The 25313-nt window shown below is 42.7% G+C and overlaps 2 protein-coding genes across 6 annotated transcripts in view; one reads left to right on the top strand and one right to left on the bottom strand.

The window, feature by feature from the left end:
• Positions 1-733: 733 nt before the first annotated feature.
• On the top strand, positions 734-25305 carry LOC132416285 (ATP-dependent RNA helicase DDX19A). The gene is made up of 12 exons (XM_059999612.1): positions 734-891; positions 3950-3998; positions 9771-9821; positions 10840-10975; positions 13290-13382; positions 15655-15757; positions 16154-16268; positions 19460-19637; positions 20011-20248; positions 22800-22962; positions 23422-23613; positions 24051-25305. Exons 1-12 carry the CDS (start codon positions 835-837, stop codon positions 24110-24112), a joined length of 1437 nt encoding a protein of 478 aa, XP_059855595.1. The 5' UTR covers positions 734-834; the 3' UTR covers positions 24113-25305.
• Positions 16702-25313, bottom strand: part of ST3GAL2 (ST3 beta-galactoside alpha-2,3-sialyltransferase 2) — a 76437-nt gene continuing 67825 nt past the window's right edge. For 2 of the 5 annotated variants that reach the window (XR_009517533.1, XR_009517535.1), the window contains exon 9: positions 16742-17106. The gene's annotated coding sequence lies outside the window, so the exon portion shown is untranslated. The other 3 variants (XR_009517534.1, XR_009517537.1, XR_009517536.1) reach the window with 3 other exon arrangements.

Genomic DNA, 25313 nt, shown 5'->3' with positions numbered 1-25313 from the left:
ATAATAAAACATGGAAAAAACCTATATCCCTAACGGGCGGGGAGAAAGGGGACTTAGGTAATTTACGTGATATGAGACTGACGGACAATGACATTAAATCGACAAATGACTTTAAAAAATACTTAGCCGTATAAAAAGTTAAATTTAAAATTGTATGTGTACTTTGTTTAGGACTATGTAAAACACCTGTGCTACGATGCATATGTACAGAAATTAGAAGGACCCAGAAGGTAAAGAAAACGCTGGGGGCTTTTTTGTTTTTGTTTTTTGTGGTGGAATTATGGGGGTTTAGGGCGTTTGGTTTCGCTTTCTTTTTTGCTGTCTTACACGTTATCTCGTTCGTTAACAGCAGAAACTGGCATCATATAGTTTTCTCCTAGGACTTTGCTTTGCGCAAGGCTTTACAGCTCAGAGACTTAACGCATTTATTATGAGACGTGGCAGACGTAAAAATAAAATTTAGGTTACTTCAGAGTGACGTAAGGCAAAGAAGTGAGGTCTACGAGTTTCACCCCATAGAACTTACGGATTTCCAGGCACGATGAGGTGGCTCCCGGGGAAGTCCGCAGAAGAAGCGGGTATGGGCGCGACGAGAGGAAGCTGGGCACGACGAGAGGAAGCGAGGCACGACGAGTGGAAGCGAAGCTCGATGTTAGGCCCTGCGTGGCGCCGCGCGGACGGTGACGTCTCGCCCCGGACGGAAACTGACGTCACCTTCGCGCATCGCCGCTTCCGGTCCGAGTGAGTGTGGTTCCTGCGCCTGCAGAGTTTAGGGCTGGTGCTGCTGTTCGTGCGGTTGTGTTTTTCGCCAGTCGGCCTTCCTCCTCCGGGACCATGGCCACCGATTCGTGGGCCCTGGCAGTGGACATGCAGGAAGCGGCTGTCAAGTCGGTCAGTGGCTTCAGCTCCAGGCGGGGCGAGCGTACTGGAGGGCCCAAGCCGACCCTGCTTGGAGTCCAGGGAGCTCCCTGGGTTGGGCAGGCCGTGGCCCACACACCCCTAAAGGTTTGCTGGGAGGAATCTCTTAGCCTTGATTTGCGGCTAAGGCAGAAGAGACCAGTATGGAGCCTTTTCCTTTGATCTGGGCCAGTTAAAGACTTTTATCCTGTGGCAAATCTGTCCCTGCTATGTATGCTGTCTTTTCTGCACTGCACCTCCTCAGTGGGCATTGTAAGAAAAGGCGCGATGCTGATTCTCTTTTTCATCTGGTTTCTGAGTGATTGTCTGCTACTCTTATTTTACCATTTTTTAGATGCGTGCTTAACATGGTTGGCGGTTTGTAGCAATTTGCAGAATAACAGATTCAGGTTTATATTTAGTGTTTCAATCTACTGCAAACGGGGGGAGGCACTACAAATTGTTTCATCTGTGTTTAAAGAGACATTTAATTTCATATACTGGTTCTTTGATTAATGAAGGTCCATTCAGTGGGAAGTTAACTATAGTGTAAACTGTGACTCCCCGTTCTTATCTCTAAGTTACCTTTGTTTGGTGGTAATGGACCATTGATTTTAAGAATATAGGGGTTTTTTGTAGTCAGAAGTCTTTCCCCCCACCCCCCCTTCAGTGCGACATGAGGAATCTTAGTTCCCCTACCAGGGATCGAACCTGTGCCCCCTGCAGTGGAAGCGTGGAGTCTTAACCACTGGACCGCCAGGGAAGTCCCATGTAGTCTGACGTCTTATGTAACCTTTTAATGCCTAAATTACATTTCTTCTCCGGTCACCCTTTATTGCCTTGGGAGGATTGTCAGTTTCTCAGCAGATTGTTGAAATGGGCTAAATCCGGGGAAGTTTAGGAAGAAGCTTTACAATCTAGTTAGGAAGCCTAGAATGTGGGAGGTGCTGTGAAAATGGTAAGAATAATGTGAGAAATGAACTTTGAATGGAGAGAGGATGTTTATGAGTAGGAAAGTCAGGGAAATTCCTCATGAAGAAGTTTATATTTGTGCTGGATATTAGAAAATAATCATTTAAGATAGAGATGAAGGTGAACGGCATTTTAGAATAGAATGCACAGAAGTGCTGGACTTGCCTAGAGAACAGGAATCAGAACTCATTTTTGCTGCAGCTTAAGGTTATCGGGTTGTAGTAGGAGCAGTACTGAAAATATCGTAGGAGTGTACTTTGGCCCTTAACAAAGAACTTGAAAATGAAAGGCTTTATTTGGCTTGTTTGGAGGTTTTTAAGAAGGATACTGACAAGATTCGATCTGAGAGCTAGCAAGATTTATTGGACTGCAGAGAACAGAATATATTAGGAGTGATGTCTAAAGGAAAGGAGATCAATGTGGAAGTTACTCTCATAGCCCAGAGATAGGGGGCCTATGTTGAATGATGAAAGTAAAGATGAGGGGATGGATTCAAGAGATAATTGTGGAGGTGTGAAGATTTACAAAAAAGAGAAGGGAGATAAAGGCAAAGATTACTGTTTTCAACCTGGATCCCACAAGGTGATATTAATATAGTGCTAATAACAGGATTAGGGGAGTGGGAAGAACAGCAGATTTGATATGTAGGGTGATGAGTTCATGTTTGGCTGTTCTGAATTTGAGGTAAGGAGGACAACTTGGTAAGTACCTGTGTTGGGAATCACCAAGAGGTGTCCAGGTTCAATGATTTCCTGGGAGAACTCACAGGACTCAGCATATGATTGTACTCACAGCTGTGAGTTATTACAATGGAAAGCAAAATTAGCAAAAGGAAAAGGCCCGTGTTGCAAAGTCCAGAGGAAACCAGGCACAAGCTTCTAAGAACCTTCTCCCAGAGGAGTCACAAGCTCCACTTAATTCCTGCTTAATTCCTCTAGTCACAGATTGTAACAACACATATGAAGTGTTGTCAGAGAAGCTTGTTGGAGACTCAGTGCTCAGGGTTTTTATTAGGGGTCTATCACATCGTCATTCTTTGCCTAGCAGGTACCAAAATTCCAGACCCCTGGAAGGAAACCAGGTGTTATCATAAACCACATGTTTTTAGAAAGATAGTTAGTGAACCCCTCAGCGGTTCTGGGAATGGTGGGAACTCTCTCCAAATCCAAGTTTCCAGGTGTCAGCCAGGGGCCAACTTTGCAAGCTGGCTTTCCTAAGGATAGCAGTTAGACCTGCTGTGTTAACTCTTTTCTATACAGTGCCCATCAAGCATTTGGAAATGCGGCACTGGAGTTCAGGAGGAATCAGGTCAGAAGTATAAAATTGACAGCCACAAATAAATCAAAAACTATTATAAAGGATATGATTCTGTACTCTAGAATTTAAATCTAGTATTTAGCATCAGATATTCCCTAAAAGACAGTTACTGAGAATTGGTTTCAAATCTTTTTTAACCTACAACCCTAATCTAGCTGTGTTCTTATGAATAACACAAATATAGACCTAAAGATACTTGGTATCTGGTTTCAACTACTCTGCTTATTGGGTGGCTGATATAAGTAAATGTTTTAAAATGTTGCTTCCTGGGAATTCCCTGGCGGTCCAGTGGTTGGGTCTCCGCACTTCAACTGCAAGGGGCACAGGTTTGATCCCTGGTTGGGGAACTAAGATCCCACATGCCGTGCAGTGCGGCCAAAAAAATAAAATAAAAATTAAAAATAAGTAAATAAACATTGCTTTCTAACAGTTGGGTAAGACCCTCCCCCCTTTTTTGTTTTACCATTTAGACTTGTGTACATGAGCTTAATAAATGTAGTTAACCATTGAACAACTTGGGGGTTATGAGCCCCCAACCCTCCCTGCAGTTGAAAATCCCCAAATAACTAACATTGTCCATCCGTATATGTGGTTCCACATCTCTGGATTCAACCAACCATGGGCTGAGTAATACTGTAGCATTTATCCTTGAATAAGTGAACCCTTGAAGTTCAAACCTGTGTTTAACGGTCAATTGTGTAATTCATGGTATTTGGTTATCAGGTGTCTCTACTCTTAAATGTTTCCTTTTATTCCCATTCAGATGAGTAATTTGCAGATCAAGGAAGACAAAGTCAAACCAGATACCAATGGTGAGTCACTAGTAACTACAAGCTACATGTGCACTTCTGCTTTGCACTCATAGGTGCGATGTGGAAAGGAGCTTTCATTTAGCACGTTTGGCAAATGTCAGCACTGGATTTGAGAACCAGTAAATTTGGTTTCATTAATGACGGAGGTAGATTAGTTTTCCACATTTTAGCTTCTGACTCCTTAAAATCAAGAATCACTATTGGATTGTAGAGTCACTGTTCACTTGATAATGTTTCCTTAAGTTTTTTTAATTTAATTTTTTGGAAGGTTAATCTGGGTTCAAAATTCAGAAAGTATAAGTAAGTGAAAGGCCTCCTTCCCATCCTGGACCACCATTTACCCAGATCCCACTCCCCACCTATATTACTTTGCTAGGGCTCCCACAACAAAGTATCACAAACTAGGTGGTTTAACAACAGAAATTTATTGTCTCAGATCTGGAGGCCAGAAATGTGAGATCAAGGTGTCAGCTGGTTTAGTTCCTCTTAAAGGCTGTGAGGAAGAATCTATTCCATGTCTCTTCCTAGCTTCTGATGGTTTGCTGGCTATCTTTGGCATTCCTTGGCTTATAGGCATTTCTGCCGTCATCACCCCAGTCCCTGCCTTCATGGTATTGTGCATGTCTACATCCAGAATTTCCCTTTTTAATAAGAACATTGGTCATACTGGATTAGGGCCCATCCTAACAACCTCATCTTAACGAATTACATCTGCAGTGAACCTATCTCAAAAGGAGATCACATTCTGAGATACTGGGGGGCTAGGACTTGATCATGTGAATTTTGGGGGGGACACAGTTCAACCCATATACCACCCTATGCCATAAGTAACCACTGTTATTGGATTTTTAATATTCTTCCAAAGTTTCTTTTTTTTTAATTGAAGTATAGTTGATTTACAATGTTGTGTTCATTTCTGCTGGACAGCAAAGTGACTCAGTTATACATACATACACATTCTTTTTTTATATATTCTTTTCCATTATGGTTTATCATAGGATATTGAATATAGTTCTCTGTGCTATACAGTAGGACCTTGTTGTTTATCCATTCTATGTATAATAGCTTACATCTGCTAACCTCAACCTCCCACTCCATCCTTCCCCCAACCCCCTCCCCCTTGGCAACCACCAGTCTGTTCTCTATGTCTGTGACTCTGTTTCTGTTTCACAGATAGGTTCATTTGTGTCATATTTTAGATTCCACATATAAGTGATCTCATATGGTATTTGTCTTTCTCTTTCTGACTTACTTCACTTAGTATGATAATCTCAGTTGCACTTCCAATGTTTCTTTATGCAAAACAAATACAGATTTTTCTCCCTCTCTCCCTCTCTCTCTCTCACCAAAAGATGGCAGAGTATACACAGTGTACTTACTTTTTTTCATTCAACAACATACCTTGGCAAGCTTCCCTTACCAGTAAATGGAGTTTCCTCACTCAGTTTTGTAACTGCATAGTATTACATTGTGTTGATAGACCATAATTTATTTAACCAGTCACCTTTTGATAGATACTTGGGTTGGCCACATTCTTTTGGTGTTATAAAATGTTTCATGGAATAACCATGAACTTACTTCTTTTTACATGTATGCAAATACATTTGTAGGATAAATTCCCCCAAAATGGATATCCATGGTCAAAGGCATATGCACTTGCACTTTTTATCAGTATTTTTCAAGGTACCCTCCATAAGTATTATACCGATTTATATTTCTATCAGTAAAGCATGAAAGTGTTTCCCTATAGCCCCACCACAGAATTTTTAGTCAAAAACTTGAAATTTTGCTAATACAGGTAAAACCTGGTGGATCAGTGTAATACATTTTTCTATTTCATTAATAAGGCTGAATATTTTCATAAGTATAAAGGAATTTGTTTCCTTTTCTACTGAGCTTTTTGTCTTTTTTCTAAATATGAAGAACTTCATATTTTAAGATTGTGATAGAAGTTGCTAATACTTCAGCCAGTTTTGTCTCTTGACTTTTTTCTTGTGTATTTTTGCTCTGCAAACTTTTTTTTTTTTAATTATTTATTTGGCTGCGCCGGGTCTTAGTTTCGGCACGCAGGATCTTCGTTGCAGCACGTGGGATCTTTAGTTGCTGCATTCGGGATCTAGTTCCCTGACCAGGGATGGAACCTGGGCCCCCTGCATTGGGAGCATGGAATCTTAACCACTGGACCACCAGGGAAGTCCCTCTGCAAACATTTTTATATAGTCAAACGTATCAGTCTTTCACATTATTATTTCTGGAATTTGAGTCAGTTTTCATAGCCCAGTCTTTGATCCTTTTGGAATTTTTCCTGGTGTGGATTGTGAGGTATGAATCCAAAGTGTTTTCTCTAGTGTGTTTCACCTTTTTCATGTCAAGATGGCTACAGATTTGTTTCAGTGCCGCTTTTGTAATAGTCCTTTCTTCCTCTCTAGTTTGAGATCCACCTGTATTATATACCAAATTCTGCATTTTCTCATCTATCCTGTCAAGCTTATTTTGCATATTCATGTACCAGGATCATATTCCTGATTGCTGGAGCTTTATGACATGCTTTAATGTCTGTGACTGCTGGTCCCCACTCACTGATTTTTTTTTCTTTTTTGGTTGTGCCACACAGCATGTGGGATTTTAGGTCACCGACCAGGGATCAAACCCATGCCCCCTGCAGTGGAAGCGCAGAGTCTTAACCACTGGACCGCCAGGGAAGTCCCCATTGATCTTTTTTTAGAGTGTTCCTGGCTATTCTTATTTTCCATACGTATTCTGTTATAGTCAACTTGACTAGTTCTAAGAAAACAAAGAATCTTTTAGTATTTCCCCTAGGACCATGTTACATTTATAACTTAACATCTATATGCTATTGAGTCTTTTTATAAAACCTATGATTAAGTCTTTCCATTTTTTTCACATCCCTTTTTGTGTCCTTTAGGAATGTTTTAATGACTGTAGCATATGTGATGTCCCCTCTTTCATTTCTATTACTGGCGGTATGTGTTTGTTCTTTTTTGATGAGTCTGCCTAGAGACTTATCAGTTTTTTTTATCTTTTCAAAGCCTTTTCAAAGGCTTTGGCAATGTTAATTTTCCTGAATATTTGTCTTTTATTTCATCGATTTCTACTCTGTATTTTTTTTCTTCTACTTGCTTTGGGTTTACTTTCCTCTTCTTTTTTATCATATACTTCAAATAGTTTCAGTTTCCCTTTTGATTTCTTCATTGGCCCATGGATAATTTAGAAGTGTGTTGTTTGATTTCCAGATATTTGGGGGGGTTCTGGATATCTTATTAATTTCTAATTTAACTCCATTTTGATCAGAAACCATTAAATATGATTCTGCAGTTATTGGGTATAGTGTCCTCTAAATGTCAATTAGGCCACCGTTGTTGATAGTGTTAACTCAGATCTTCTATGTCTTAACTGTTTTTTGTTGTTTGCTTTTTGGTCTAGTTCTTCCAGTTGTTGAAAGAGAAGTGTTAAAATTTCCAACGACAGTTGTGGAATAGTCTTATTTCTCCCTTTAATTTTGTCAGTTTTGGCCTCCTGTGTTTTGCAGATCTGTTGCCAGGTACATTCACATTTATGTCTTCCTGATGAATGGACCTCTTATTAGAAATATCCTCCTTTATCTCTGGTGGTGATTTTGGTCTTAAAATCTGCATTACCTGAGCCACTCCAGCCTTCGTATGCTTACTGGTTGCGTGATGTATCTCTTTCCATCCACTGACTTTCAACTTATTTGTGTCTTTATATTTAAAGTGTGTCTCTTGTAGGAGTATAATCTATAAAAATTTTGAATCACTATGTTGTACACCTGAAACTAATACAATATGGTAAATTAACTATACCTCAATTTTAAAAAATTAAAAAATAAAGTGTGGGGCTTCCCTGGTGGCGCAGTGGTTGAGAGTCTGCCTGCCGATGCAGGGGACACGGGTTCGTGCCCCGGTCTGGGAAGATCCCACATGCCGTGGAGTGGATAGGCCCGTGAGCCATGGCCGCTGAGCCTGCATGTCCGGAGCCTGTGCTCCGCAACAGGAGAGGCCACAACAGTGAGAGGCCCGCGTACCGCAAAAAAATAAATAAATAAATAAAAATAAAGTGTGCCTCTTGTAGACAGCTGACAGTTGGATCTTGCTTTTTTAGCCATTCTAATAATCTCTGTCTTTTAACTGGAGTATTTTATCTGTTTGCATTTAATGTAATTATTGATGTGGATGGGTTTAGGTTAGCAATTTTACTGTTTGTTTGTCGCTTTATATTTTGTTTCTCTGGCTCTTTTCCTGCTTTCTTTTGGGTTAATTGAATATCTTAGAGTTCCATTTTAATTTATTTATGAGCTTTTTAGCTTTACCTCTTTGCATTAGTTTATGAGTGTTTTAAAGTTTTCTTCATATAAGTCTCACATATTTTTTGTTAATTTTATTTTGAGGTGCAATATTTTATCTTTTTAGTTGCTATTATAAAGAGGGTTTTTTCAATAATATCTCTATTTATAAAAGCTACTGATTTCTATTTATTTATTTTGTACCTAGCTCTTTTATCTTTTACTGAGATATCTTATTTTGTAGTCATTTTTAAGTTGATACTCTTTTTTTTTTTTTTTTTTTTTTTGCGGTACGTGGGCCTCTCACTGTTGTGGCCTCTCCCGTTGCGGAGCACAGGATCCGGATGCGCAGGCTCAGTGGCCATGGCTCACGGGCCCAGCCGCTCCGCGGCATGTGGGATCTTCCCGGACCGGGGCACGAACCCGTGTCTCCTGCATCGGCAGGCGGACTCTTAACCACTGCGCCACCAGGGAAGCCCAAGTTGATATTCTTAGTCCTGCAAGTTTACAATCTTTTTTTTTTTTCTTTTTTGTGGTACGCGGGCCTCTCACTGTTGTGGCCTCTCCCGTTGCGGAGCACAGGCTCCGGACGCACAGGCTTAGCGGCCACGGCTCACAGGCCCAGCCGCTCCGCGGCATGTGGGATCTTCCCAGACTGGGGCACGAACCTGTGTCCCCTGCATCGGCAGGCAGACTCTCAACCACTGCGCCACCAGGGAAGCCCCTACAATCTTTTGTAATCTAAAAAAAGTGATCGTTTTACCTCTTCCTTTTAATTTTTAATACCTTTATTTTCTTTCTCATGTCTAATTGTGTCTGCTAACATAATGCTATATTTTAAATATAGTTATAATAATGCTATATTTTAAATAAGTAAGTCAGAGGTGACATAGCTGATCACTCTGAAGTCAGCCAGCATTTCTAGAAATTTGAACATTTCTTATGCACTAAACTTCCTAGGAATAAAAATCCATTAAACGTATAGAAACGCCAACTATTTAAATTTTGATCACTTAAATAAGGTTTGATATTTATATTGTCCCACCTTTTGGGTGGATTTTTTTTAAATAAATTTATTTATTTATATATTTTTTGGCTGTGTTGGGTCTTGCTTGCTGTGCACGGCCTTTCTCTAGTTGTGGCGAGTGGGGGCTACTCTTCGTTGCATTGTGCGTGCTTCTCATTGTGGTGGCTCATCTTGTTGTGCAGCACAGGCTCTAGGCGCACGGGCTTCAATAGTTGTGGCTCGTAGGCTGTAGAGCACAGGCTTAGTAGTTGTGGCGCACCGCTTTAATTGCTTCGCCACATGTGCGATCTTTCTGGACCAGGGCTTGAACCCGTGTCCCCTGCATTGGCAGGCAGATTTTTAACCACTGCACCACCAGGGAGGTCCCCTTTTGAGTGGATTTGATACTTGCCTTTCTGATTATGATAACTCTTTTCTTGTGTAGGTGTTATCAAAACTAATGCCACTCCAGAGAAAACAGATGAAGAAGAGAAAGGTAACTAATCTTTGAAACCCTGTAGCAAGAGACATAGTATCACCTAGGACGTGCCTCTCTGGAGCCAGAGGCATTCTGAGTTATAAGATCAAGGAGATGAGGGGAATCAGCCAAGGAAATTGAAAACAGTGAGATAGAAGGAGAACCAAAAGAGAGTGGTATCCCGGAAACCAAAAGAAGGAAGTGTTTCAAAAGTAGGGAGTCATATATAGGTAATAAGTTGGTTAAGAGAACTAAAAATTGTTCAGTTGATTTAGAGTGTAGAGTCATTGGTGAGCTTGACAAGGGCTGTTGAGGTCAGATGGGGAGGTTAGTTTTAAAAAAGCCTCTTCAGTGAAGAGAAAGTGAAGACATGAGTATAGACAGCCCTGTCAGGGAATGTTCCATAAAAGGGAGCAGAGAACTGGGACCGTAACTGGATGGGGATGTGGGATAAAGGAGGAAGCACATTTATGATGAGAGGTGTTACAACGTGTGTACATGCTGGTGGGAATGATCCATTAGAGGGAGAAACTGATCATGCAAGAGAGAAGGTCACTGCTGGGAGAAATATCCTTGTCTGAAAGACGGAATGGGACCCATTGTATAAGTAGAGGGGCTAGCCTCAGGAGGATGGCGGTCCATCCACAGTTACAGCAGGGAAGGTGGAAAGGACGCTCACAAATGCAAGTGGGTGTGTGGGTTGTCACGGCAGCACTTGGAGGTGCTTCTGATTACGTTCACTTCTCAGGGAAGTGAGTAGCAGGGTCATTAGATGAGTGAGAATGTGGAGAGGTTAGAAGTTGAAGAGAGAAGAAGAGTGAATAAGTGGCGTATAGAAATATAAAGTCTTGCTGGGCAGCTCAGACCACTTGGGTGTAGCAGTCAGGAGTTTAAAGTGAGACCTTTTGGTGTGATTATGTTTTTCTCCCACCTTGCTGGGCCATTCAGGTGTGGGTGCAGACATGGGGAGAGAGGTTTCACAAGGGTGGGGTTTGCCCAGTGAGTATGAGGAAGATCTACTGGTTGTTTCCTACAGAGGACAGAGCCGCCCAGTCCTTACTCAACAAGCTGATCAGAAGCAACCTTGTCGATAACACCAACCAAGTGGAAGTCCTGCAGCGAGATCCAAACTCCCCTCTCTACTCAGTGAAGTCCTTCGAGGAGCTTCGGCTGTGAGTATCCGTTCCTTTGAACAACTGTTCCTTGCTAGCCCTCCTTTATAAGACTTAGCATATCAGAGATCTTGTGGGAATTTTACTTTCTACTTTTATTTTTTAAAAATCTTAATATATTTACTTTCTTTGACTAGTTAATAATTCACATGATTCAAAAGTTTAAAAGTATGAAAAAGTGATGGTCTCCCTCCACCCTTGTCTCTTGGCTACCCAGTTCTTCTCCTTAGGGATTTTTAAATGCCACAAATTTATTCATCATAGCTGAAAGTCTTTTTTCTTTTATGCTCTTAGAACTTTCAATAAAATATTGGCTGACAGGTGATTTCTGGATGTCAGGAACATTTCTTATTAGGTAAGCCCTTTTGTTAGACTATAGGGTTTACAGTGTTAAGAACAGTTATCTGCTTTTTTAAAATCTGTCCAAGAAGCCTGTGCAGGATTCCCAGTAACTGCAGTGGAAATCAGCCTTCATTGTTGCAGAATTTTTTAAAAAATCCAAAACCCAGAATTAAGCCTTACGTATGCACATTTATGCACTGTGGTGAGAATGACTTCTAACATGTCCTTGTTTTAAAGGCAGAGAATTATGTAATGTTATGCCAAGTTTTTCGTTTCCTTCAGTAAGTTAGTAAAGAGGTATTTAGGGTTGTTGGTTTATGTACATGACACTGTGCTGGGTGTTATGAGTAACACAAGACATAGCTACCCTTCTTAATGCCTGCCAGGACTCAAATCATAGACAGAAAATAGCTAGTGAATAAGAAAGTGGTGGAATGAATGGATTCTTTGCCTTTGTTCAGCAAAATCTATCATATGCCCACTGTAGGCAAATAGGGGCCACATTTCTGCCAACTATTGCCACCACTTGAGAATAAGAGACACTTAAAATAAGAGAGCTAACTAGAACCAAATCAAGTTGTTAATGCAGCAATAGCTAAGAGCAAGGTTTTTAAAGTGTGGCCTTTTTTTTGAATATTTTCAGGACATAATACTTTTCTATGTGTATTTTCTCTGTCAAAGGCTTTTTTCAGCAAATCTGTCATCTCTGCTTCCATTCATAAATTCTGTCCGAGCAGCTATGTGTGCTCTGACAGCTTGCTTTTCCAAGTATCAGTGGTCTTTTTAAGTTCCTTTCATTTAAAGGACTGGAGTTCTCAGGTCAACCAGTGATGAACTGTCCTCTTTGAAAAGGCAAGTTCTTTCTGATTTAATTGTTAGTAGCCAAAGGAAACAAAGAATAAAACCTAGGTCACCTAATATACTTGGTCTATGTTTTACTGAAAAGATCTGCAAAATAAAAGAAAAATAATTAGCCACTGAAAGTTCTTGGATCACTTGAGTCCTCTTTCAGTAGTGACTTTGTTTCCTTGGCAACCAAATCAGAATCTGCTAAGCTTCACAACCTTTTCTTCCAAATGGATGGTACTGTTCAAAGTTCTTTGTGTCTGAGAACCACCATATGCCAGAAGAATTGCCTTTTAGAGAGCCTGTTAAACTCTAAGGAAGGCTTAGAGAACACTCTTGACTTGGTTTGACTTTACTTTAAAAACAGTGTGGTGGGATTTTTGTTAAACACCCTGTCAATTTAGAGGTAGCAGAGAGCTTATTATAAATGTACTACAAAAGCAGCTTTATTTGATATTTGTTGTGTGGCTACTTATGTAAGAAGTTGGTGCTTTTCTAGTTTTGATTTTGACTAGACATAATAAGTAAATCTAATCGCTCATAAAGTTCAGTATGATAACTGAACTCCCTTTACCTATTTACTAGAAACTGGCTGAATCAATTTTCTTACCTCTCAATTGTCCCGAGTTCTTGCACAGCTGGCTTTGGAAGGCCCATGGAACACAAAATGACTGTGGTTCAGTGGAGCATCTGCACTGAGAAATGAAAACTGAAATGTCATTCCCTAAAGGGACTTCTGTATCTTAGCAGCATAGTAAGCAGTGTTTATTTTTAGATATGTCTTTTATAATTTATTTTATACTATGAATTAATAAGTACCATTCTTCCAGTATCCTGGGAATGTTTGTCATCCAAGGCCAACCAAATTTGTGGGTCTCCTGAAAGATGAATTTCTCCAAGAAAGGAAACTAGCCTGGATTTTATAAATTGCATAGTAGTTTCAGATTAAGATTTAGTAGGGAAAGATTTTGGTTTTGTTTTGTTTTAGTGAGTATTCTTTAAGGCATAGGAAAATATGTCTGACAGGAGGTACCATTCTTTGCTAGATATAGGGAAAAATAAAATTCTAGGCTTTTAAAACAATTTCAACAACTAGGAATCCATCTTTCTCTCCCTGGCCTCCTAGGAAACCACAGCTTCTGCAGGGAGTCTATGCCATGGGGTTCAATCGACCATCCAAGATACAAGAGAATGCGTTACCCATGATGCTTGCTGAGCCGTAAGTATATGGACCCTGGCACACCTCTTCAGAACTGGGTTAAACGTCTTCCACCAAGAGCTGTAGTGTTCCTGAGCACAAGATGGGCCGTTGAGAGCAACGTGCTTCTTCAGGGGAACAGCTTAGACAGGTGCAGAGAGAGTCAGATGCAATTCAATACAGTTTCTGCCTTTTCCACTTAATAAAAACTGATAGAAAAAGTTAGTGCTGTTATTCTATGCAGTTTTAAAAACTGTTTTGTTGTTGTCGTTGCTATTGTTTTTTAATAATTTAAAAATTTTTGAGACCTGCAAAAAATATCAGGAGCAATACCAGGAACATCTCCGTAACCCCATCCTGCCAAGAAATAAAGCTGCCATTAATGTAGTCGGCAGTTGTAGCCCCCATGTAACTCCCTCCATTCACAGCCCCCTCCCTCTCCCCTCCCCTCCCCCTCCCCTCCCCTCCCCCTCCCCTCCCCTCCCCTCCCCCTCCCCCTCCCAAGTGAACATCGCTGATGTGGGTCATTATTCTCTCGTTTCTTTTTTTTTTTTTTTTGCGGTACACGGGCCTCTCACTGTCGTGGCCTCTCCCGTTGCGGAGCACAGGCTCGGGATGCGCAGGCTCAGCGGCAATGGCTCACGGGCCTAACTGCTCTGTGGCATGTGGGATCTTCCCGGACCGGGGCATGAACCCGCGTCCCCTGCATAGGCGGGCGGACTCTCAACCACTGTGCCACCAGGGAAGCCTTCTCTCATGTTTTTTTATCCTTTTACTACGTAGTTTACTTTCATTGTTTGGTTTTTTTTGGCCACGCTGCGTGGCTTGTGGGATCTTAGTTCCCTGACCAGGTATTGAACCCGGGCCCCGGCCCTCGGTAGTGAAAGCGCCGAGTCCTAACCACTGGACTGCCAGGGAATTCCAAGTTTGCATATTTTTAAACCTTACATAAATGGTATCATACTTAGGTAGCAACTTTTTTCATTCAACTGTATTATTTGTTTGTTTGTTTGTTTATATTTTGGCTGCACTACACAGCATGTGGGGTTTTAGTTCCCCGACCAGGGATCAAACCTGTGCCCCCTGCAGTGGAAGCTCAGAGTCTTAACTACTGGACCACCAGAGAAGTCCCTCTTTTTTAATGATAAAAATGCCACCTAGGACTTCCCTGGTGGCTTAGTGGTTAAGAATCCGCCTGCCAATGCAGGGGACACGGGTTCGAGCCCTGGTCTGGGAAGATCCCACATGCCGTGGAGCAACTAAGCCCGTGCGCCACAACTACTGAGCCTGCGCTCTAGAACCATGAGCCACAACTACTGAGTCCGCGTGCCACGACTACTGAAGCCCACACGCCTAGATCCCGTGCTGCGCAACAAGAGATGCCACCGCAATGAGAAGCCCACACACCACAACAAAGAGTAGCCCCTGCTCACCGCAACTAGAGAAAGCCCACACGCAGCAACAAAGACCCAACGCAACCAAAAATAAATAAATTAAAAAAAAAAAATGCCACCTATTCCCTTGACATTGGGTTACCTGAAGTGAAATGTGAAAGTTCCCTCTAAAGCATCTGACTTGTTCTCTTAAATTTTCCATAAAGATGAGAAAAGGGAGCACATAGTAGGAGCTGAGTCCTGAAGACACATTATGGCTCAGGGATTTGTCTGGGCACAGATGTTACTCTGCAGTCTTAATTTCCATAGGCCCCTTGGGGTATAAAACTAGGGCACTCTAGCTGTGCTAGAGCCTAGAATGAGGATTTCTTAGTGTGAGCCCATCTAAAATAATCATTTCACTTAATATTTAAGCAGTTTTTTTTAACATCATATAAAAAGTTTATCATTGTACTCAGTGCAGAAAACCTGGATAATAGAAGCATGAAGGGGGAAAATCCCTATTCCTACCACCCAGAAAGAACGTTTGGACACTTGATTGTTTTTTGTTTTGTTTTTAATAAATTTGTTTATTTATTTTTGGCTGTATTGGGTCTTCGTTGCTGTGCACAGGCTTTCTCTAGTTGCAGCGAGCGGGGGCTACTCTTTGTTGTGGTGCACAGGCTTCTCATTGCCGTGGCTTCTCTTGTTGTGGAGCATGGGCTCTAGAACGCAGGCTCAGTAGTTGTGGCACACTGGCTTAATTGCTCCGCGGCATGTGGCATCTTCCCAGACCAGGGCTCGAACCTGTGTCCCCTGCATTGGCAGGCGGATTCTTAACCACTACGCCACCAGGGAAGTCCCGACACTTGATTGTTATTAACCCATATTATTTTCATCTCTGTTCTTCCTTCATCCAGCCCACAGAACCTGATTGCCCAGTCTCAGTCTGGTACTGGTAAAACAGCTGCCTTCGTCCTGGCCATGCTCAGCCGAGTGGAACCAGCAGAGAGATACCCCCAGGTGAGGGGGTGGAATCCTGGGGGCCCTGGCTTGCTCGTCCTGGGAATGGCTGCGCCATCTGGGGGGGGTTTGTCTAACGAGGGTGCCCCTGGTACAGTCTGAATGCGTCTGATGCCTCAGACTGTTGCTCAGGCAAAGCCCAGTGGTGCACCAGGCCCTTACCTGGGTAGCATTGCTTTGGAAGCAGCAGCCTTAAACAGTGGCTTCTGAAGGCATCTGCCAAGCCAGGGCTCCCTATTGAAGGCTTCTGTCTACAGCTGAAATGTGGGCCTGGCTGACGAGGATGTGGTTTCCTGCACTGTTCAAGTGGTAATGACATCGGTGTACTTGTTGCTTTAGAGCCTGTTGTCTGTTACTACAAGGCTCTCCTAAACTGACCTATGATCTGCCCGTTAGTGTCTGTGCCTCTCCCCAACATATGAGCTGGCGCTTCAGACAGGAAAAGTGATTGAGCAGATGGGCAGATTTCATCCAGAACTAAAGCTTGCTTATGCTGTTCGAGGCAATAAATGTGAGTATAAAGGGGCAAGACCTAGGCCGTGAGTTGGGGCGGGTGGTTGGGTATATGAATTTTGAAGATGAGGTGATGAGATTCAACTTTCTAGTTCAGTCTGACCTTGGAGCCCAGTGTTGCCTTTAGCAAATCTACTTAAATACTTGCTGATTTGTTAAAAATTCTCTCCACTCCTAAAATAAGATTTTTAGTTGTTAAAAAAAAAATCCCTGCATGAGTCATGGGGTTCTTCCAGTGTGGAGTATTTCACTTAGGAGCCAGGGTTTGAATTCAGCACCCAGAGTTCCGGAAGCTGCTTACGAGGGAGGGATGAGCACTGAAGATGGTAGGTTGGGTCAGTTCCCTTTCTTTAAAAGTAAAGCACAGCTTTAGTAAGAGTAATCTAAGAGCACATACAGTTCACTTGCTCTTACCAAATCAGAAATCCTTCCACCAATTCTTTTTTCATGTGTTCTGTAGAATGTAGAAAATATGGGTTAAGATGGGAGGAGGGGCAGGTAGAAAATGGGTAATGGAGAAGTTATCAGAATATAAAAAACTACAAATCAATTAGAAAAAAGTAAGCATTCCAATAGGAGAATGGACAAGAGAGGCCCAGTTGAACAGACGCTTCACAAAAGAAGGAATTCAGATGGCTAGTAAACGTGAAAAGATGATAAGCTTCATTAGTCATCAGGGAAACATCAAGTGAAACCACTGTATGCCTCTCAGATGGTAGAAATTAGGAAGTCTGGCAAACCAAGTGTTGACCAAGATGGAGAAGAACTGGAAGGCTCACGTGCTCCAGTGGGGAGTATACATTGGCACACCGACTTCCAGAAGCAGTTGGCATTACCTAGAAAAATGGAAGAGAGATATCCCTTCAACCCAGCAGTTTATAATCGCCTAGAGCAGCGGTTCTTAAACTTTTTGCTCTCTTACACTCTTAAACATTATTGAGGACCCCAAGTACTTACTTTGGAAGAATATGAAGAAAATCTAGCCTTTCTTATAATTTTAGATACTGTTTTTTTGGATGCCATGCCAAAACTTATTAACAAATGGTAATTAAAAGTTAGTTGCCATGTGATATCTGAAATCATATTAATGAATTCTTCGTACTGTTACATTAAAATTCCTTGGTCTCCCTTGCACTTTGAATGCATCTTTTGCCCAACTGTGGTTTTCTAACATCATATCTTGGTCATTTGGAAAATACTGTCTTATTGAGTTATGCTGATCTTCCAAATGTTGACATATTTCATAATACAAAATTTTAAATAGCATTTAAAATGCATTAATATCACCACCAACGAACTCAGAGGAGTTTATACATGGAGAAACTCTCAAACCTACAGCAGCACATAGAAGTGTTCCAAAATTCTAATTTTCCCTTAAGCTGAAACATTATCATGACAACAAATAACAGTCAGTTGTTTTCATTTAAATGATAGGGTCTCTGTTCATTTTCAAGAAAGTGTATGTCAAATTCCCTACTTGATTTTCTTTCTTCTTTTTTTTTGGGGGGGGGCGCACTGTGCAGCTTGTGGGACTTTAGTTCCCCGACCAGGGGTCGAATTTGGGCCCTCGGCAGTGAGAGCGCAGAGTCCTAACCAGTGGACCGCCAGGGAATTCCCCGTTTGATTTTCTGTAGTTTGTCTGTCGTTCAACAAACAAAAACGCCTAGTACAGTTAGCACACAAATAATCACAAAAGGGCTTTTCCTGGAGGAAACCATCATGTTTCAGCATGCAGAAAGAGTACTTTAACCAGAAATTATTAGTATTTTTGTGTGTTTGATGTCTTACACTGATAGGTGCAGCTAAGTGTAGTGTACCAGAATCTTGAGACAACATGGATCTTCTCTAGATTGTTTTACAGGGGACTTCACTGTGTGAAGGATTAGTATATTAACTATTTAAGGTATCATTTTTTTTAAAGTTCAGTTTAGACTGATGGGCAGTGGACAGTGAGAACCACAAGGTATTGAAGAGTTCATTTAAAACTTTTCCAGTGAAGTTAATGAATTCCTGACCGAAGTCCCTTTCTCCTCGAACTTTAAATTTTGTTTTGAAAATAGGTGACATTCACATGTTTCAAAATTGAAAAGGATATATGGTAGAAACTTTTCTTTTCCCATACCCTTCAACCACCTGGTTCTGCCTGCCTAAAGGCACCCAGTACTAACCCGTTCCTCACATGTCCTACCAGAGATAGTCTGTGTGGCTACAGGCAAGTGATAATGTGATAACGTGTAGGGACTTCCCTGACAGTCCAGTGGTTAAGACTCAGCGCTTCCATTGCAGGGGGCACGGGTTCAATCCCTGGTCGGGGAACTAAGATCCTGCATCCCTCATGGCACAGCAGTAGAGATAGACGAAATAGATAGATAGAACACTCACACACGCATGTACGTATATTACATGTATTCTTTTTTGCCCCTATTGGTATACAAATTGCTCTGCAACCTCTTTTTCACATTTAATAATGTATTTTGGAGACTGTTCCACATCAGTTCCTAAACAGTTTTATACTTTTGTTGGTGTCATCCATTCGGTGCGTCATATTTTGCTTAGTTATGTTTTAATGAATGCATATCCTTGCATATATGTTATTTCACACATATTCATGTACATACAGGATTGATTCGTAATAGTGGAAGCACTGGTCAAAGGCTACATGCATTAGTAATTTTGATAGATGGTTATATCAGTTTCAACTCCCACCAGCTATAGTTTGAGAGTAATGTGTTTTTTTCAATCAAAGAGAATTTGTACTTAGGAAAACTGTCTACACAATTAGAATATCTAACAAAGCAAAAAATCACTGGGCCAGGATGCTAGGACTAAAAACTACCAATTTATAAGGAAATCAATGAACCATGAGTGAAGGGATGGTATAAAAAGAATAAGTGTTATGCTAAAGAGAAAGAATTGGGTGATGGGGAATTACAGGAGAAAGTAGAAAAAGGGAAACTAACACTCATGGAGGGTTGACTGTGTAGGATTTAATCCTGACCACAGTGCAGTGAGATGGGTGTCATTATGCCCATTTTATAGTAGAAGAACACAAAACTATTGGGTAACACCCCTGTGGTTTGAAATCTGGAATTAACTTGTTCTAGCTCTGGAAGGATGGGCAAGGAGGCTTTCATTTTGAAAGCGGGTTTAGCCATGGAAGTACCCACAGAACACATCTTGTCTCCACAGTGGAAAGAGGTCAGAAGATCAGTGAGCACATTGTCATTGGCACCCCTGGGACCGTTCTGGACTGGTGCTCCAAGCTCAAGTTCATTGACCCCAAGAAGATCAAGGTGTTTGTTCTGGATGAGGCTGACGTGATGATAGCTACTCAGGGCCACCAAGATCAGAGCATCCGCATCCAGAGGTAGGAACTCCTGAGCCAGGAGGAGCTTCTCGGCCTCCTGATCTGCAGCATCATCTCCTTTTACTTCACCCTCCTCGTCTTCTTGCCCCTGCCAGTTCTCTACTCTGCAGCTTTCAGAGGCATTTGTTTGGTGGGCCATTTCCATGTCGCACTGACCATACCCCCAGCCTGGGTTGAGGAAGGAGACTTAGGGACTCTACCACCACCCATGCCTGCCCCACGTCTGCTCCTCCCTCCTCCCTGCAGTGCTCCTCCCTGCTTTGCCACCTTCCTGGGGACGCAGGTCATCCAAGCCTGGGGAGGCTGTGCTTCTGTTCCTTGCAGTGAAACACTGGGTCGGGGTCATGTCGAACACCTGGGCCTTCCCTTGCAGGATGCTTCCCAGGAACTGCCAGATGCTGCTTTTCTCTGCCACCTTCGAAGACTCTGTCTGGAAATTTGCCCAGAAAGTGGTCCCAGACCCAAACATCATCAAATTGAAGCGCGAGGAGGAGACACTGGACACCATCAAGCAGTATTACGTCCTGTGCAATAGCAGAGATGAGAAGTTCCAGGCCTTGTGTAATATCTACGGGGCCATCACCATTGCTCAAGCCATGATCTTCTGCCATGTGAGTAGCAGCGGCAGCAGGAGGAGGCCTGGGGGGGGAGGAGCTCCACTGGAGGGTGTGGCCCTGTGCCCTCCCTCTCAGCCAGCTCCACTTCGTGCTGGGGGACCAGGTTCCTTCCCTGTGGCTGGAAAGGAAGTGGTTTGTGAAGATGTAAGAAACAATTTCTTCTTAGTATCCTGAGGCATATATATAGTCTAAGCATGGAGTCTCCTGAACTTTATATCATTTGTAGGTGATACATTAGAAAACCCAAGTAAATCAACTGATATTTGGAGGAAAAATAAGAAACTAAACAGGACGGTTGGTTAGAAAATTACTAGAAAATAAGTAGTTTTCCAGTGTCAAACACAAACACTTAGAAAATGGAAGGATAGACCCCAGAAAATGGAAGGATAGACCCCATTTATTTTTTATTTATTTATATATATATTTTTTTGCGGTACACGGGCCTCTCACTGTTGTGGCTTCTCCCATTGCGGAGCACAGGCTTCGGACACGCAGGCTCAGCGGCCATGGCTCACGGGCCCAGCTGCTCCACGGCATGTGGGATCTTCCTGGACCGGGGGACGAACCTGTGTCCCCTGCATCGGCAGGCGGACTCTCAACCACTGCGCCACCAGGGAAGCCCAGACCCCATTTATAATAGCCAAAATAATTTTTCAGGAATAGTTAAGATCGCTGAAGAAAACATCAAAATTCTGTTAAGTGATGTAAGAATAAAAGAACTCTTACTCTATTATTGGAATACTTGTAGATTAAAAAAAATTTTTTTTACAGTGGCATTGTTTTCCCAAACTCAAATTGAAACTTTCAAATCTACAGAAAAGATGAAAAAAAATACAAAATGAGCACTTTCATGCCCTTCACCTATTGTCAACATTTGCTTTATCCATAAGCTTTTGTGTGGGGGATATCTGTACTTTTTCCTAAATCTTTTTTTTTTTTTTTTTTTTTGGGCTGCGTTCGGTCTTCGTTGCTGCGCGCTGGCTTTCTCTAGTTGTGGCAAGTGGGAGTACCCTTCATTTTGGTGCGCGGGCTTCTTATTGCAGTGGCTTCTCTTGTTGCAGAGCACAGGCTCTCGGTGCATGGGCTCAGTAGTTGTGGCACATGGGCTCTAGAGCGCAGGCTCAGTAGTTGTGGCACACGGGCTTAGTTGCTCTGCAGCATGTGGGATCTCCGTGGACCAGGGCTCGAACCCATGTCCCCTGCATTGGCAGGCAGATTCTTTTTTTTTATTTAATAAAATACTTTCAGTCATTTTGCTTTGGGATATATATCTAATGCCATATATGGTAGAAAACTGCAGTATAGATCCTTTTGATTCACTGTTTTATTCCAGACATAATGTAACTCAGTATATTTAGAAAGTATGTGTATATATAAATACTTATTATAAAAAAAACCCTTTTGTAAGCATGTTATTCCTCTACTGAAATGTAACTTCATAGAAGCCATGCCACCTTATATTATTAAATTATCAGGTGATTTGCACCATATAGCACTAATGATTTTCCATCAAAGAAATTACGCATTTCTCATTTTGTGAAAGTATCAATTAATAAAGCACCTGACAGTTTTAAACAGTAAGAATTAGAAATTCAATATAAACAAATCTTGCCTAATGTAATTATTTTAAATTTGTTGTGTCCCTTTTTAGGGTAAGGGTTTTTGCTCATTTTATTATTATTATTTTTTCAACATCTTTATTGGAGTATAATTGCTTTACAATGGTGTGTTAGTTTCTGGCAGGTGGATTCTTAACCACTGCGCCACCAGGGAAGTCCCTTGCTGAATCATTTTAAAGTCAGTTGTAGATATCAGGACATTTTCCACCTAAATGCTTCCTAAGGATGAGACGTGCTCCTGCACGAGCACAGGACCATTGTCACACCTTTCACAGTGATGCAGCGAGTGTCCTCTCTGTAGTCCATCATATGCCACTTTCCCCGTGTGAACCAAAATGGCCTTTATTGCTTTTGGCTGCTGCTGTTAAACCTAAGAGCCAATCAGAGAATGTCTGTTGCATTTAGTCTCTCTTGAGACTCCCTTAATCTATAACAGTTTCTCCACCTTTCATGACATGGACATCTTGAAGAGTCCAGGCTAGGGACTTCCCTGGCAGTCCAGTGGTTGAGACTTCGCCTTCCAGTGTAGGGGGTGCCAGTTTGATCCCTGGTCAGGGAGCTGGGATCCGACATGCCTTGGGTCCAAGGGGCCAGGGCATGGAACAGAAGCAATGTTGTAACGGGTTCAATCGAGACTTTGGAAATGGTCCACATCAAAAAATCTTAAAAATAAAAAAATAAAAAAAAAAGAGTTCAGACTAGTAAGTAGTCTTTAGAATGTCTCTGATTTCCCCCCTCCTTGTGATTATATTAAGGTTAAATATTTTTCTAAGATTAGCACCCAGGTGACATGGTTATTTCTTTATACCACATCACGTTAACAATTTTAAGACACATAATGCTTAACTGCTAAGTTTTAGTAGTCTTCCAGATCAAAAATATTCTTTTAAGGTACTTATATTTCTGAAATGTTTTCTTCCTTCCAGACCCGCAAAACAGCTAGTTGGCTGGCAGCAGAGCTCTCAAAAGAAGGCCACCAGGTGGCTCTGCTGAGTGGTGAAATGGTGGTGGAGCAGAGGGCTGCAGTGATTGAGCGCTTCCGAGAGGGCAAAGAGAAGGTTCTGGTCACCACCAACGTGTGTGCCCGCGGTGAGCAGAGATTGTGTCCTGGTCTGCAGGCTCGGGGTAGCGGGAGAGATCCTCGTCTGCGGGACACTCCGGTGGTTTGCGGGAGATCCTGTTTTCTAGAAGAGCCTGTTTGTATTCCCTCAGCAGAGGAGAACTTTCACAGAAGCCAGGAGTGCTGACTTGGTGGCTTAGAACGGCACCTGCTCTTCTTGGGGCCCCCAGTGAGGCTTTAGCTGCTTCTCCAGATACTGGTATCCAGCAGAGGCTCTCTGGAGCCTGATGGCTGATTTCATAATTTGGTCAGCACCTGCCACAGTTCTGTTTTCTCCCTCTGGGTTCTGCTACCTGCCCCTTTGTCTGAATCCCAGAGCTGGCCCATCCCAGACTGTTCCTTCCACCTGAGGTGTGTGTAGGCCTGACTGTGGACAACAGTGATTTCTATCTCCCATCCTTACTCCTGTCCAACTCTCCTTCATGCAGGTATCGATGTGGAACAGGTGTCTGTCGTCATCAACTTTGACCTTCCCGTGGACAAGGATGGGAACCCGGACAACGAGACCTACCTGCACCGGATCGGGCGCACCGGCCGCTTTGGCAAGAGGGGCCTGGCCGTGAACATGGTGGACAGCAAGCACAGCATGAACATCCTGAACAGAATCCAGGAGCATTTCAGTGAGTCCCTGGGAGTGTCCCCTGCTGGGCCCTTACCTTACAGGGGCAAGTCCAGGGCGGGAGGGGAGGGTGAAGGGTAGGTTTTCCTGTGGCCCCGAGAGAGGCCTTTGTCTCTGTCCCATTCCCCTCCTTCCCTACAATGTGGAAGTTCTCAAAGAGCACACCTGGAGAGCTCAGGGCTCAGGGACTTGAATGACAGTCCCCCCCCCGGCCAGGCTGAGGGGCCTGGGGCTCTGGCTGTTGCTGTCCGTGTCCCTTGCTCAGTCACTGGAAGCCTTTGGGGTTCAGTGAAGGATCTCTGTGGCCAGAGGCACAGCACGTTCCTAGGCAGCAGAGACCTGTGTTTCCTCCCTCCCTGCTGTGCTGTCCCTTCCCTGAGTGTGTGTCTCTGTAACCCCATGTTGGTCTCTCTTTGAATTCTCTTTTCTTTCCCCCAGATAAGAAAATAGAAAGACTGGACACAGATGACTTGGACGAGATTGAGAAAATAGCCAACTGAGAAGCTCCTGCAGTCACTGGTGCCACCCTTGGTGCTCCCCCTGCACGGGACACTAGTGCTTTCACGGCACAGGCCTCAACAGTCAACACAAAGATGAAGGCATGAGTAGAGAGAAACTACCTACCTCATTTTAAATTACGTTTGGACTTGACAAAAATTGCGCAAATGATGGGGGAAGGTAGAAGAAAAAATTTGCATTTTGGAAAATTTAGTCCTTTTCCTCCCATCCCTTTTCAAAGCCACGGTTTCCTCCGTCTTTATAATAACGTGCTCACTATTGGTAATCGCTGGCCCCAGGATCCCCTGCCTGTTTTCTGGCTAGGGGTGTTGAGACCAGCCTCTAGCCGCTGAAGAAATGATAGAGGTATAGGCAGAGGACAGGAAAGTCCTGGGCAGCTCAGCCGTGTGAGCTCCTGTGCGTGGGTGGAGCGTGCGGGCGGCAGCAGAGAGGCCTGAGAGCAGCACCCCCATCCCTGACTGGGACTTGTCACGAATGTCTCTTGCCCTTGGCCACCTTCCTTCTCCTCAAATCCAGAGATGTCCCAGCTGATCCCTTTTACCTCTGTTCTCTGTGCAGAGTATATGCTTCTCTCTCCCTGTGTGAGCATCTTGGCTACTTTGTAAACCTCAGATTTGGGGAGAACCACGGAAGTCAGTGAATCTTCAGAGGGAATGCTCTGGCAAGAGTGGATGATCTAGGGCTGCCTTCTCCTCCCGCAGTTGTTCTGTCTGCTCAGGTACCTGGTGTCAGAGCAGCCAGGGGACACCGGGTGGTTTTCTGACACACGCCTGGCCAAGTGAGTTGATTCTCACCCATGGATGTCACACTGTGCCTGGAGTCGAGCAGCAGAGTTTGGAAAGGAAGTTATGACCAAGTGAAAACTCTGATTATGCTGTTCATCCGTAACATAGATGAACTTTAATTCATACATTGTCTGTATGAATTAGGATGGATAAATTAGAGCTATACCCATCATTCATTATGTTAAGCAATTTAAAAATAATTATGAAATGCTTTACTAATCATGATTTGTTTTTACTTGTATTTTTCTGCTTATTAGACTAATATATGCTCATTAAAAAATGTGTGTGTGTGTGTATATATATATATAAAGTATAAGTGCTCATCCCCACCTCTCTGGGATCTCCATTGCTAGCAGCTTGGTGAACATTCAGTATATTGCCTTCTGTTTGCATATAT

The sequence above is a fragment of the Delphinus delphis genome, chromosome 20 (genome assembly GCF_949987515.2).
Source record: "Delphinus delphis chromosome 20, mDelDel1.2, whole genome shotgun sequence".
NCBI classification, from domain to species: Eukaryota; Metazoa; Chordata; class Mammalia; order Artiodactyla; family Delphinidae; genus Delphinus; species Delphinus delphis.
Note: the sequence above shows the minus strand (reverse complement) of the source record. Positions and strands in the feature narration are given on the sequence as shown.

Bases quoted from the DNA above. Each gene is read 5' to 3' on its own strand.
- LOC132416285 (XM_059999612.1), top strand. From the start codon at position 835: ATGGCCACCGATTCGTGGGCCCTGGCAGTGGACATGCAGGAAGCGGCT. The intron at 892-3,949 runs GTCAGTGGCTTC...ATTCCCATTCAG, and splicing joins AGGAAGCGGCTGTCAAGTCG to ATGAGTAATTTGCAGATCAA. The intron at 15,758-16,153 runs GTGAGGGGGTGG...TCTGCCCGTTAG, and splicing joins CAGCAGAGAGATACCCCCAG to TGTCTGTGCCTCTCCCCAAC.